This window comes from Rhineura floridana, chromosome 7 (genome assembly GCF_030035675.1).
Source record: "Rhineura floridana isolate rRhiFlo1 chromosome 7, rRhiFlo1.hap2, whole genome shotgun sequence".
Taxonomy (NCBI): Eukaryota; Metazoa; Chordata; class Lepidosauria; order Squamata; family Rhineuridae; genus Rhineura; species Rhineura floridana.
In genome coordinates, this window is record NC_084486.1 from 60343901 (window position 1) to 60358566 (window position 14666).

General features: G+C 46.9%; 1 protein-coding gene across 3 annotated transcripts in view; it reads left to right on the forward strand.

Moving 5' to 3' along the window:
* C7H10orf90 (chromosome 7 C10orf90 homolog) overlaps positions 1–14666 on the forward strand; it is a 188908-nt gene that overhangs the window by 59800 nt on the left and 114442 nt on the right. For all 3 annotated transcript variants that reach the window (XM_061634367.1, XM_061634365.1, XM_061634366.1), the window contains exon 2: positions 4058–4152. In XM_061634367.1, coding sequence (XP_061490351.1) covers positions 4058–4152 — 95 coding nt within the window. The remainder of the gene's footprint in view (positions 1–4057; positions 4153–14666) is intronic.

Genomic DNA, 14666 nt, shown 5'->3' on the forward strand with positions numbered 1-14666 from the left:
TGTTCACAGAGTACCCGTAATCCTATTACTGACCTTGCCCCAAAATCTGATGTTCATTGTCTGCAGTTTAAAAGTAGGGGTGTAGTCGTCAGAGATCTTGAGGGGTCTTAGACCCTTTACTTTTTTGAGAGCAGGGTCCCAGTGGGGTCCCTGTCTCCAGCATCCAGCAAGTCAAACAGCATGAAAGGGGAGAGTTTTAGCCTCTGAGAAGAGTCTTCTAACATGCTTCTTTGTCCTTTCCTGCTTATTGGAGCCAATCAGAGTGAAAGGAGATGAGTCAGCCACTGAGAAGACTCTTCTCAGTAGCTAACAGTCCCCTTTTATGCTTATTGTCTCCTAGGGATGTCTGTTGTTATGGGAGAAGGCATTAACAAGGATCTCATTCTCAACTCAACAGCAAAAAAGGGGAGGGTGTGTGGCTGTGACTAACATGAAGGGACCCTGCACTTCTGAGTTTGCCACTCCACTACTGTTTAAAAGTTTAAAAAATGCCTGGCTTTTTAAAAATTAAGTAATATAACATTGAAGTCTATTATAGTGTTGGGCATGCTCAGGAAGAACCAACTGTCAGTGTTCTAAAAGCCAGACTCTCAGCTCTTTGGCTAGGCTAATCAGGGGGCTACACACACACCTGACATTTATTTCACTTGAGACAGTCATGGCTTCAAAGAGTCATGGGAAGTGTAGTTTGTGAAGGGTGTTGAGGGGAGACTTCTATTCCCCTGACAATGCTCCAGTGGCTAGAGTGGTTTAACAGTCAGCCCCTCTTCTGGAGATTGTAGCTCTGTGAAGGGATAGGGCCTCTCCTTGCACCTCTCAGCACCCTTCACAAACTACACTTCCCAGGATTATTTGGGGGAAGCCATGACTTTCTAAAGTGAAATAAAGGTCTGGTGGATGTGGCCAGGGACAGCTTTGGTTTAATTTGGATGGAAGACATGTGCCTGCTGTAGAATAAAAAGGTGGGGGAAGCCCTGAAAAACAATGATACTGTTCACAACGTTTTCCTTTTGGAAAGGAAAGGGGCTTTCCCTCTGCCCAGTGCCCACCCAATCTCCTCCCCTCCCCCCTCCTCCTCCCTCCCTGACCCTCCCCCAGGTCAGTTTTATCTATCCTAATCATGGTTGTACAGGAATGCACATGATTGTACCAAATTCTTCCAAGCTACACAGGAAGTGGATTGGACTGTGAAAGACCAACCCAAATTGTGTTTGCATTTTTGCAAATGTGTAGTGCAGAACAACATCTCAGAGAGGAGGTCAGGTCTCCTGCACCCCTGGTGCATTCACTATAGCTGCCCAATTTCCCTGCTTTTTAAAGTTTGATAGAAATATTTCCTGGCTAAAGGTATGTTCTTAAACCGCAAGGGGTTTTTTTTCCCTGGTAGTAAATTTATGTATAATTGGGTGCTATCCAGATATAGATAGAGCATTGCAGTTGACTATAGTGGGTTGTAGATTGCAACCAGTGTCTGCTTTTTGAGTTTGGTGAATGTGAAAGGGAATCATACTTCCAAAATGGTTTATAAACCCTAGTCAAGTTCCAATTTATTTATTGTGGGATTTTCTAGTTTTAGACTGCTGTGTATGGTGTTATTTTAGCTACATAAAGACCTGCACTCAGATAACTGAGATTGCTACTGGTGTATATGATGCTGTGATACAAACCAAGGCTCACAGAATGGTCAGGCATTAATGCAGAAAGAGGGAGTTAGGGCTGGTGTGTCTGAGAGTGAATAATGCTCAGAGTCATAGGGTTTGAATGACTATCTTAGCCCACGCCTAGCCCTGGCCCAGATGCTGATGCATCTGTTCATTCTAACCATATTCACACTATGCTATAAATGAACCCACACCTCCAATGCACAGTAGAGATAGAAGATTACTAGAGATTCCTGTAGAGAAACAATACAACAATCCAGAAGGCTCAAGTAATTAATCTATGTTATATATTATGGGAAGGTGGGGGTCAGAAATCCTTCCATGATTGGAAGTCACTTTGACTTGAAGTAAATTTTGGGTCAGGGAAAGGGAAAGATTAGAGCTTCATGGTAGAGCACATGTGTTGCATGGAGAAGGTTTCAGTCTTACTTCGGTTTGAACTGGAGATGCTGGGATCTAATGCAGCAGACCAGGGAAAAGCCTCTTTCTGTTGGGGACCTTGCAGAGCAGCTATCAGTCAGAATAGAATACACTGGCCTGGATGGACTAAAGCACTAACAGTATAGAGCACCTTTGTGTGTTTGTTCCTGGTCCGGGCCAGCCCTGCCATTAGGCAGATTGAGGCAGTCACCTCAGGCAGCTGATTTTGTGAGCCTACAAAGGGCAGGGAATTGTAAGTTGTTTAATTGTATTTGTATTCCTAATGAGAGACTTGAAGAATTTTGTGTCTGAAGTGCCAAAAGAACTTGACCAGCCTTGGGGCTCATTCACACGGGAGCTGAACTTTGCAGTAAAGACAGTTTTTGCCATCAGGATAGATTTGCAAGGTTCACACTTCCTACCTTCAAATCCACTGTTTTCCTTTCACACAAGTAGGTGTTTCTCTGGAAAGGTTTAGTATCGTTGTTTCCTTGTAGCCCCAACCCTGCTTACTTACATGCTTACTCGATATTGCTAATGGAGAAGGGAGTCTTTTTTGTCAGTTTCATTCTTTCTTGTCAATTGCACGCCTCTCCCTGCTTCTGAGACAAAACTGTATGAAACTGAATAGAGGGGGGAGTGAGTGAAAGGCAGCTTTTGCAGGCGGCAGAGAGAGAGCTGGTGATGGGGCATAAGAGAGCCCGCCCATTAAAAAAACATTGAGGCAAAGCACCTACACAGGAGCTCAGAGAACCTGAGACGGTTTTTCCTTTCCTTTTCACATTACAATTGGATTGGTTTGATATGGGAAAACTGTGTGATAGCTGCTGATTACCTGCAATGTCATGTGAACCATGCAAATTAAACACGGATGCAAGTAGCACCAATCTCACAGTAAGTTGCTGTGTGAACTAGCCTTTGGGCACTACTGTATGCACCTTGACTTCAAAGTGGAGGGCATATCTCCATTCACTATTGTTCCTCAGGCAGCAAAGCATTTTGGTCCAGCCCTCTTCCTGGTATAAAATAGGGTAGTTTTTTCAGATATAGAACCTGAAACAAAACCCACCAACTGAGAATCCTCAAGAGAAAATCTTCATGGTTCATAGTGAGAGTGTCTTGAAACTAGCAGACCTAGAAATGACTACAGTAATACCTCAGTTAACGAAATATATGCATTCCTGGACATTACTTCTTTAACAGAAACTTTGGTACCAGAGGGAAGAATAACATGGAAAGACTAGGGATAGTTTCCTACACACAAAAATGAGGAGCAGTTCCACATATTTCACCAAACTTTTTTTCCCAAACAAACAATATGCATGTCTGTAATGAAACAACCAGGTCAAGTAAGCCTTGCATACAGACCACTTGAAGGTTTCTTCCAAAATACATCCAGAGATGCCTGCCTTCCCTTTTTAAAATTATTTTCATGTAGCATCTTGCTTTAGCAGTCTAAAGCTTTGAGCACAGTTCTCCTCTCCGTACACTTGAGCAGGCACGCAAGGGGCAACTGCCACCCCTCCCCCCCGTGCTTGATGTCTCTCTCTCTTTCTCTGACATCCTCCCCTACACTCAAGCTGATGTGTCTGCAGTAAACAGTGCTTCTGGGGCACCCAAAGCACTGTTTACTACTGAGGTGTCTGCACCACTTGGCAAGGAGCACCATTCCTGCCACGCATGAGAGCTGCCTCCAGCAACTGCAATCCAGTAGACAAAGAGCCACAATCTGACTATGTCAGAGTGCGCTCCCCCCCATGTCCCCCACACCCAAAAAAGACTTCATTAAAAGGAGCTTCTTTCCTGGAGAATTTGTTAACTGAGGTATTACTGTTCAAGAGCTTCCCAGTGGGACTCTAACTACTTCAAATGTGACTCAAGAGACAATGGTACTCGCAAGACTAGAAATTAACTTTGTTTCACTGTACCTTCATGTAACTGCACGTTAACCTTCTATATTTCACCCTTTTTTCTAGGAATAAGAGAAAATCAGTATGGAGTTAATGCTTGGGAAACATGCAAAACTGTTAAGTATAATACAGAAGCAAAGAATGAGTCAAGCTTCACAAAGGTAAAAAAACCCCAAAACAACCTTCAGTAGTAGTCAATGGAATCCACTGAGATTTGAAAAATGATCAGTTATCTGTATGCAGAGTGCTGCTATTTGTTTTGTGTTTAGTCGGATATCACTTACTCGGCAGAATAGTCAAATAAAGTGGCAGCTAAGACATTACCATTCTGTTGGCAGCATATTTATTAATTCATATACTTTTCACATTCTTGGGGAGAAGAAAGCAATATGTGTGCTTGAAGGAAAAACACACTCTTGAAAAACATCACTGGTCTAGTGTTACAAGTCCAGGGCCTTGGCAGCTTTTCCAGATAAGGGGTTATTTTTTAGAAGCCAAAGGTAGCCATGTTGATCTATAAGGAAAATCTCCAAAATTCACAGCTGGGCAATTCCTTCATTAGGGACCAGCCAAAATGCCCCAAAGTGTGGCAACCTTTTGAGTTTTCCAGTACTATTCATCAGGCAAGATGTTACATAAACAGTTGTGTAGTGGTAAATTTAGAAGTACAGGGCCCCTTCAGGCCATGCTTCCTTGTAGCTGTGCCCCCTCACAGCCTCTCTCACTCTCTCACACACGCACACCATGGATTTACTGTTGCCACTGATACGCACCCCCACCTCAGAGAAGAAGGAGGCAGGAGAGGAGCCCACCCCCGGCCAAATGCTGCAGCGCCGGGAGGGACACAAATCCTCAAGAGGCTCTGAGCTGTAATAATGCTGCTGCCACCTCCCTCTGGGAGGGAGCAGGGAGAGACATGGAGGGGCAGACATGCATGCTTCAGCACAGCCATTAAATTAAGCAGCAGCTACGGCAGCCCTTTCCCTCATCTTTTGCCAGTGGAAATTCCCACCGGGCGTGCTGTCTGCCTGCTTGCCTGCCTCCACTCTCTCCCATGGGCCAGTCTTGTCTTGGTTGCCACTATTGCTTTGGGGTGGAATGTGGACAGGAGTAAGCAGCGTGTATTGCAAGCGAGGGAGCTGTTCCTGCAGGCAATCACACTTGTACCCAACTGTGTTGGCAGTCAGAGCCCTTAGCAGTAGCCATTTTGGCAGCTCTAGACCAGTGGCTCTCAATCTTTATGAGTACAGGACCCCCTTTTTAAGCTTAAAAAAAATTGTGATCCCCCCACGCTAATTGTAATTTTAGTCTCTATTAATTGAAAAAATGGTGCATGGCAACATCACATCTCCAAATATCCCTTTCCATAAAAAGGTAGGTGTTGCTTTCTTTTCTTAATGCAAAGGTCCAATCAAATTGGGATCCCCCTCCGCCCCGACATTCTGAAGAAGTACAGTGCTGTTCCCAACACCAGTGGGTTACAGTGTTGGGCTAAGATCCAGGTTCAAATCCCTACCCAGCCATGAAGCCCACTGGGTAACCTTGGGCCAGACACAGTCTCTCAGCCTGACCTATCTCACAGGGTTGGTGTAAGGAGAAAATGGAAAGGAAGGGGGAACCGTGTGCACCACTTAGAGCAACTTGGAGGAAAGGTGTATATAAATGCAATAATAATTAAATAAATGAATACATTTCAGCTGTAGTATGTGGACCTCAGCCAATCTGCTGAGCTTTTTTAAAATCATTATCATCATCCAGAAGCAGCAATATTTATTTATTTATTTGTTTCATTTTTAAACCGCCCATAGCAAATAGCTCTCTGGGCGGTGTACAAAAAGATTAAAATACAAAATATCATAATAAAAACAACCAAACAATAGTAAACACAAACAAGGAACAACAGAAATATAGAAGTTAACACATTAAAATGCCTGGGAGCATAGCCAGGTCTTAACCTGGCGCCGAAAAGATAGAAGCGTAGGCGCCAGGCGTATTTCTTCAGGGAGGCTATTCCACAGTTCGGGGGCCACTACAGAAAAGGCCCTAGATCGAGTAACTACCCTATGGTAGTGGTAGGGATGCTAGATTGTGAAGACAAAAGGGTGCACAGATTGAGGAGGGGTTTTAGTATTTTTGGGGCTTTGGATGATCATCAGAACTGATAACTTGGTTAGCATGCGCTTGGGGAACAAGAGTGGAGCAGAAGACAGATCAGTGCACACATACACACAAACAGACCTGCCCCTCCTGCAAGTATCTGCAGGCATGCAGGCATTTGGGTATGTGGGAGAAGGGAAACCCTCAACTGCTGCAGCATCTTGGAGAGAGAGGTTGGGGAGGTGGAGTGTAGGTGGAAGAAAGGCATTGGCACACACACTTAGCCTCAGAGATGGAAGGCAAGCAAGTCCTGAGCTTCCTCACTGCTCCTTGGCTTTGTCTGGGCCGAAGGTGAAATCTGGGCAGGCTCGCAAATAAGAAATTTTTTTAAAAGGAGATGGCAGTGAATCAGGAGCCAAGAAAGGGCTGGCTGCCAGGAAGGAAGGGGGAAAGCAGCCTTTCCATGCAGCCTTGCTTCTTTTTGCTTCACGAAAAGCCCTCTCCTCTCCTGCTGAGTGAGGGCGTCATCAGCAGCAGCAGTGCGAGGAGACGGGAGTTGGGACAGTAATCCCCTCTTCTTCCTGGTAGCACCTTCCTCAGTCATGTGTGGTATAGGCAGATGCCTGCCCTTGGTGTGCCTGAAAGACACTCTGGTGCTTCAGCAAAGCCCTCCCTTCTTGTCTGGAGCAAGGGAGGTGTCATCTGCAGTGGCAGTGGGGTGCAGACAGCGTCCAGGGAGTGAAGACTTAAAAAAAAAAAGTTAATAAATAATTCATTTCTTTACTATTTGCGGCCCCCTCTGGATTACTTTGTCCGTTCCCCCTGGGATCATGGACCCCAGGTTGGGAACCACTGCTGTACACCATGGAGGAAAAAGAGGAAGAGGAGGTGCCACACCGCAGGGCAAGAGACAGGCTATAGGCTGGGTTGGGCAAATATCTGCTTAATTCTGACCCCCCCCCGCCTGTCACTTGTCCCCTGGTGTCATGCCTCCTCTTCCTGCTCCTCCTCCACAGGTCTGGCCCTGCTCAGAGAGGCTGTTGCAGACGCCCAAAGCCAGATAAACTCTCATTATGCAACCTGAATTTGTTGGTATGTGATTGAATCCCTCCTGAAAATAGCAAGTCTGAAAATGCCCAGCATCTCTCCACATGCAGCAGATATCAAGTGACACACCTAGGGTTGTATTCAATGAAGTCTTACTCAGAGTAGACCCACTGAATTAATGGACCTATGTTTGTCATGTCTATTAATTTCAGTGGGTCTACTCTGAGTAGAACTAGCATTGAATACCACCCCTAGGTTTTTGAGATAAAGAAGCAATGGCTGCTCTCCATTTCTGAGAAATTAGTCTGGCTTGTAACCTAGGTCTGTCCCAAACTTTAAACGAAACACACAGGATCCTAGGTAGGCAGAGATCAGAAGTGAAGAGAAGCATGGCAGTCTTTTTAAGTTAGCAAAGCTGGGGATTTTTTCTCTCTCAGAAGTGTAGCTATGTTGGGCTCATCATGTTGCACAAAAGCTGCTGTGACTCAATTTGCAAATGCCAAAATGACATTTGCCATAAGAATGCGTCTCCCTTCTCATAGCCACTTCTGATGTATCACTTACTGCCCAACCCAATAGAAAATGTAAGACAAAAAATGTGCCATTCTGATGCTGTGCCTTGGGCCATTGCTCCTGTGCAACAAAATATATAGAACATTCACCAGCTGGGATGGAATCCCTCCTTTCCTCACAGACACTATTAGAACCAAATGCCCTGTAAGAGGAGAGGAAAAAGAAAGAGTGAACTGTCTTTATCACACCTCTTCAAATAGTCTTTTCTTTAAAAAAATTAATGATACATTACATGTAAGCTGCTCTGGAAGCCTCATCAGCTGAAAAGCAGGCAGGAAATGCTTAAAATAAATTAAATAAAATATTTCACTGATGCCGCAATTCAGAATAGTGTAATTACAACCATACTGTTGTGCCGCTCCATCAACCAAGAATTTGCTAGTACCCCTTTCAAGGCAAAAGAGAGAGATGTGTGCATGTGTATAGCTGTTTGGAAATGCATGGGAGAAACTCAGTGCAGTTCTATGCCAGCTCTCCTCCTCTCTTCTTCTTCTTCTTCTTCTTCTTCTCCGTCTTCTTCGTCTTCTTCTACTATTACTACTACTACTACTACTACTACTACTACTACTACTACTACTACTACTACTACTACTACTACGATTGCTGGAGAAAGAATGATTATGTTTCCAATCCTAACTTGGAATTGCCAAGACAAATTCCTTGGGGAATGCAGTGGTGCAAGTGGGTGGGTAGGTATTGAGCTTGCTGCTCATCATTTCACTAGGAGGCTGCCATAGCCAGGAGGCAAACTGCTAACCTAACCCTTAAGTGGTGTGAGTGCTGCATCAACAGCTGTCATTTGCTGGTCTTCTCAGGGTAGAACTATCTGTGGTGGCTGGTGAGCTAGTACAGTGTGCAAGAAGAGACTATTACCTTACCTTAGACCAGAGGTCGCCAACCTTTTTTGGAGCAGAGAGAACATTTCAAATTTTGAGACTAAATTATTTAGAGAGACCAAAATGTCAAAAGGATAAGAGGAATGTGAAAAGCAAAATAAAAAGGACCACAAATTGGGGGGGGGGGACAGGTAAGTAAAACAGATTTGAAGGGCATCTTACAAAAGAACCTAGAGCCACCAATTATTTGAATATATCAGAAGCAAGGAAGTAGTTGGGCTGCTAGGAAACAAAGCTGTTCAAGGAGTATTGATGAAGCATTAGACCAGAGGTTGCCAACCTTTTTGGACCAGAGGGCACATTTCAAATCTTAAGAGAGTGCTGGAGGCACCAGTCAAAAAATGGCTGCCATGGGGACGTGGCATAACACAAAATTAGAGAGTGGCTATTTTGAAGCTTTTCCCATGATTGTATTTCCATACTAGAAAATGCTTGACCTGTTGAATTTCTGCCTGCCATATAGCTGTTAAAGGCACAAGAACCCTGTTTTTCCTCAATGCCAACCCTAAATCAAAACCTAGGTTGCTATCCTGTACCCACTTACCTGGAACTAAGCCCCATTAAACACAAAGAGACTTACTTCTGAGAAGACATCTATACCATTGCAATGTAAGTTAACTATACAGTAAATTCTTAATGTGTCCCTGGTCTTTAGCATGTACAAAGCAGGAATCATGTCTAAGCCTCACATTTGCCTTTTGTGAGGATGAGGATTCTTTAATGTTCATTCATGCTTATTGAGTAGTAGCATTTGCAGAAAATAACTTCTAGGCATTACTTGATCTCAGGTAAATCCTGAGCACAGGAAAAATAGAGAAAAAGTAAAGGCAAATTATGGAGATTCCAACGAGTAGAAAATAAAACAGAAGCAGGAAAAATGCACTAAAGAGGAGGAGAAAATAACATCTATTTAGGACCCAGGGATTGCTATTGCCTGGTGTCCAAACAACTCATTTATCAATCACAGCTCTGACTTCACGCATTAGCTAATAACACTGATAATAGGGATGGGATCTGTTGGCCAGTACCACTTCGAAAACATTCCATTGACCTAACAGGCAGTATTGATTTTATTTATTTATTTATTATTTAATTTGTATCCCGCCCTTCCTCCCAGCAGGAGCCCAGGGCGGCAAACAAAGCACTAAAAACACTTTAAAACATCATAAAAACAGATCTTAAAATACATTAAAACAAAACAGTATTAAAAACATTTAAAAAAAAAACAACTTTAAAAAAGGGTTAAAAACATATTAAACAATTCTAAAACAGACGCAGGCTGGGATAGGTCTCAACCCAAAAGGCTTGTTGAAAGAGGAAAGTCTTCAAAAGGCGCCAAAAAGATAGCAGAGATGGTGCCTGCCTAATATTCAAAGGGAGGGAATTCCACAGGATAGGTGCTGCCACACTAAAGGTCCGTTTCCTATATTGTGCAAAACAAACCTCCTGATAAGATGGTATCTGCAGGAGGCCCTCACCTGGAGAGTGCAGTGATCAACTGGGTATATAACGGGTAAGACAGTCTTTCAGGTATCCTGGTCCTGAGCTGTATAGGGCTTTGTACACCAAAACTAGAACCTTGAACTTGGCCCGGTAGCAAATGGGCAGCCAGTGCAATTCTTTCAGCAGCCGGGTGACATGTTGGCGATACCCTGCCCCAGTGCACAGTTTCACTGCCACATTTTGCACCAGCTGCAGCTTCTGGACCAACCTCAAGGGCAGCCCCACAAAGAGCGCATTACAGTAATCCAGCCTGGAGATTACCAGTGCGTGGTCAGTGATTTGATTTCTTTCTTTGTCTGCTATCTGTTTATTTTACTGGTCTGATTTTTCCCCCTCCCCAAAAATATTGATATTAATATCAATATTTTCCTTCACAATGTTGATTTTTCAAAGGAAATATCAATAAATGAAAGAAAAATATCAATAAATAAAAAATATAAATATTTTGAAAGAAAATGTTATTTTGAAAGAAAATATTGATAAAGGATAGGAAAGCAGATTTGCCGACTTCTCCTACTCCGTGGTGACTAAGGCTGGTCAGTTTTCATGTTAGCAGAGACTGGCTGTTTTACTTTTGGAAAGGAAAGGAGAAAAGCAGCTTTCATCCCCCTGCCCTTGGCAAGCCCTGGATCCTTAACATAGGCAAGACTTGGCTTGCTTCCTTCTACTTGGAGCCTGGATTATCTGAGAGGAGCAGGACAGCAGAGACAGAGAGAGAGAGAGAGAGAGAAACCTGTATTGTTGTGCTGTGTTGTGACGGGAGCACCTAGGCTGACCCATTTCACAGAAATTGCTTAGAAGTGTACTTGCACATTTTGTTTTATACCTTTCTTTCTAGGAGGGCTAGAGATTTTTTAAAAAATATGAAAGCAGATTCTGGACTACCAGAGGGGGTGCCATTCAAGACCCTTGTGGGTGCCATAGCACCCTCATGTGATGCATTAGCAACCTTTGCCTTTGAGCATTGCCAAATAGCGGCAGAGATAGAGCCAGCTAGAGTTGTGGAGTTCAGGCATGTGGATGTTGATTTGCCAGCAGAGCCAATCAGAGGGGAACAGAAGGGCAATTTGGCCTGGGCCTCAAGCTCAAAGGGAGCTACGAACTGGGAGACCAGGGTTCGAATCCCCACATAGCCATGAAGCGCACTGGGTGACCTTGGGCCAGTCACTGCCTCTCAGCCTCATGAAAACCCTATTCATAGGGTCGCCATAAGTCGGAATTGACTTGAGGGCAGTATACATTGACATTTAATTTTTGAGCTTTTGATATGTTTTGCAAGTTGTTTTTATGCGAGTTGGACACATTTTCTCAGCGTACAGCAGCACATTTAAGCAAATAAAAGATTTGATGAAAGACATATTTTTGTTAACTGACACAAATTTTGTCATATTAAAGAGTTTAAAGTGTTCATAAATATTAATAAAAAATACTGCTTCTGATGGCACAAGATTAGACCATGATGAACGTGTCCTCACCCATCAGCTGATTGCGGCCTATTGCTGAAATAAAACACAGACACCATTGCTTGGGTAAATAATGGGCCACTTTATTTAAACAGAATCAATTGAATAATGAACCTGCAGAAGGGAGATTAAGGGCGGGAGCATTCTGGTGATCCAGGCAAAGCCTGTTAGCAGCTATCGGGCGACCATGCCCTGCCTGAGCCTGGGGCTGCCCTGTGCCAGCCCCCCAGCTCCAGCCACACCCTGAAGATGTGTAGGGGGTCCAACCCGCATCACCGCCCCTCGTAGCCCTGAAACTCCGAGCGGATGAGGCACGTTGGCCCCAAAGGCGGCCCGTACCCTGTTCCTGGGTCGTGTAGCCCTGAGCTGCAGGCCTCCGGACCGCCTGTCACCCCCAAAGGTGCCTAAAGGTGTCACCTAGCTGCCCTTTCCCTTTAACCTTTCCCCGCACTTCTTCGCTTGCACTCCAAAAGTGACCGTTAACAATTCAAACTAAACAGCCCAATCAGCCTATTGACCCCAGGGGCACCCGTGCTAACCCTTGACCCCTCCCCCCAACCACAGTGTGGAGTAGGCAAAAGAAACCTGCCAGCAAAGCGAGGCAGGCAGGCCAAAAATTCCTAGTCGGCCCCGTAGCGACCAAATGGATCACACTGCAGCAGAGGGAGGGTCGGGCGGGTGCCGCCGAAATTTGAACTGGATGGCGGGAAGCAGGCGGGGCGGCCTTAAATAGCCTTCAGCCGCCCCGCCTCCCTGCTGCGTCACACGACGGCGCGCCAGCGCGCCGTGTGTGCACGCATCCCCCAAGATGGCGGCCTGGACATCGACAGCGGCCGCAAGCTCGTCCCTCTGCCCGGTAGGTCCCGGGCACGGAACGGGATTGCGGCCTATTGCTGAAATAAAACACAGATACCATTGCTTGGGTAAATAATGGGCCACTTTATTTAAACAGAATCAATTGAATAATGAACCTGCAGAAGGGAGATTAAGGGCGGGAGCATTCTGGTGATCCAGGCAAAGCCTGTTAGCAGCTATCGGGCGACCATGCCCTGCCTGAGCCTGGGGCTGCCCTGTGCCAGCCCCCCAGCTCCAGCCACACCCTGAAGATGTGTAGGGGGTCCAACCCGCATCACCGCCCGTCGGAGCCCTGAAACTCCGAGCGGATGAGGCACGTTGGCCCCAAAGGCGGCCCATACCCTGTCCCCGGGCCGTGTAGCCCTGAGCTGCAGGCCTCCGGACCGCCTGTCACCCCCAAAGGTGCCTAAAGGTGTCACCTAGCTGCCCTTTCCCTTTAACCTTTCCCCGCACTTCTTCGCCACAGAAGGGGGACAAGCCTCTGCTTAGTCCCCCTTTACCCCACACCCGATAAGAATCTGGTGTAAACCCTTCTGCAGGTCCCTTAGAAAGATGTTGTTGCCCGTGTCCGTCAAATGGACGCCATCAGGCCAAAACAGCTCAAGCTTGTTGTGGCCCACCTCTGGGTGGTGGATGACAGAACCTCCCAAGTCCCTAAGGGCCCTCTGAATTTGCCTGTTCACCTTTTTCCGTGCCCTGTCCATCCCTCGTGGGTCACCGGTACAATTCCACCTCCTGCGCGGCAGGATGTCTGACCACACTAAGTGCACCCCCGGCCAGCGACGTGCAATGGCCCAGAGGTCACCGCATGCCTGTTCAATTAGGGCCTTGCCCTTTAACAGACCCAAGTCGTTGCCCCCGAGGTGGATCACCAGCACCTGGGGCACTGCCACTTCCACAGCCGGTTGAAACAAGGCTGGCAGGAGCCCATCCCAACGCATCCCCCGACGTCCCAGCCACCGCACTGCGGCCCATTGACTGAGCCCCAGCTGCGTGCCAAAGCGAGACTTCGCCGCCCTGCGGCCCGCCCAGAACATCGTACTGTGGCCACATAGGAGGATGCGTGGCTGCTCCGATCTTGTCCAGCGATCTGTTGAAACAACAACGACATTGGGTAACAACAAAAAAGGGGGGGGCCTGGGGGGGCCAACATCTAGCCGCTGGCGTTGTGTGTGTCAGCAAGTGGTCTAACGTAGGCCTTGTACAAGTCCGAGGACCACCCGCCCACAGCCTGAAGCCTGTCTTTAGAGAAGCCCAATAGGGCCGCCGTGGAGGCCGCGCCTATCCGGAAGGAGTGTGTCCCGAACTTACTGGGGTCCACGCCTAAATTTCCCAGTGCGGCCTTCGCCACGGACCAGAACTGGTATCTGGTAAGGGGCTGGAAGTTCCTATGTATGAATAGGTACCCTGACTGCGACCCCCTCGCTGCCACAAAACCGCGCAGGGCTGTTACTGGGCAGAGTTCTTGCTGCCAGCATGGGGCTAATACCACCAGGCGCCCCTTACCATGCTGGTCCGTTTTAGACCGCCTGAGCCGCAGGAGGGCCCGCTCTGCCCTCCAGCTGAGGTCGGAGACTAGCAGAGCTCGGAGGGAGTTATCCATCTTAGAAGCCGCCACCACCTCCCCAATTCGGAAGGCCCCAAAAAACAGAGTGAGGGCCGCAGCATGATATAGCAGGGCCTCGAAAGGGGAAGAACACAAGTGCTTCCACTGTCCCTGCAGGCCAAACAATAGCTCCGGGGAAAAGGGGAGGCGTGCATCCGGGGGGCAAGGGCGCTCGCGGGACCAACCCTCCAGCATCCGGCGCACCCTAAAGTCACCCGTGTAGTCCTGAAAGCCCCGTGCCTTCGCAAGGAAAGCGAGGCCTGAGAGCTTACCTTTGATGGTCCTGACTGAAAGGCCTCTCCGTTTCCCCTCCACGCAGAACTCCATAAGCTGCTCGACCGGGATGGGCCACTCCTGGGCGTAACCCCTGGACTCTCTGAAGTTTGATAGATCCCTACCTGCCCCCTGGTAGCTGGCCAAAGTGCTGGGCGCCACAGAAAGGCTTATGGCCCTTTCTGATTCAATCCTCCAATCTCCCATAGCACTGGGGGGAACACCTCCGGCAGAGCCCTTGCCCACGGTGCCAGCTGGCGAAACTTCTCCATCTGGTTCCGTGATAGAGCATCAGCAATACTATTGTCAATACCCGGAACGTGGCGCGCCAGGAACTGAATATTATAGCGAAGACATTGGAG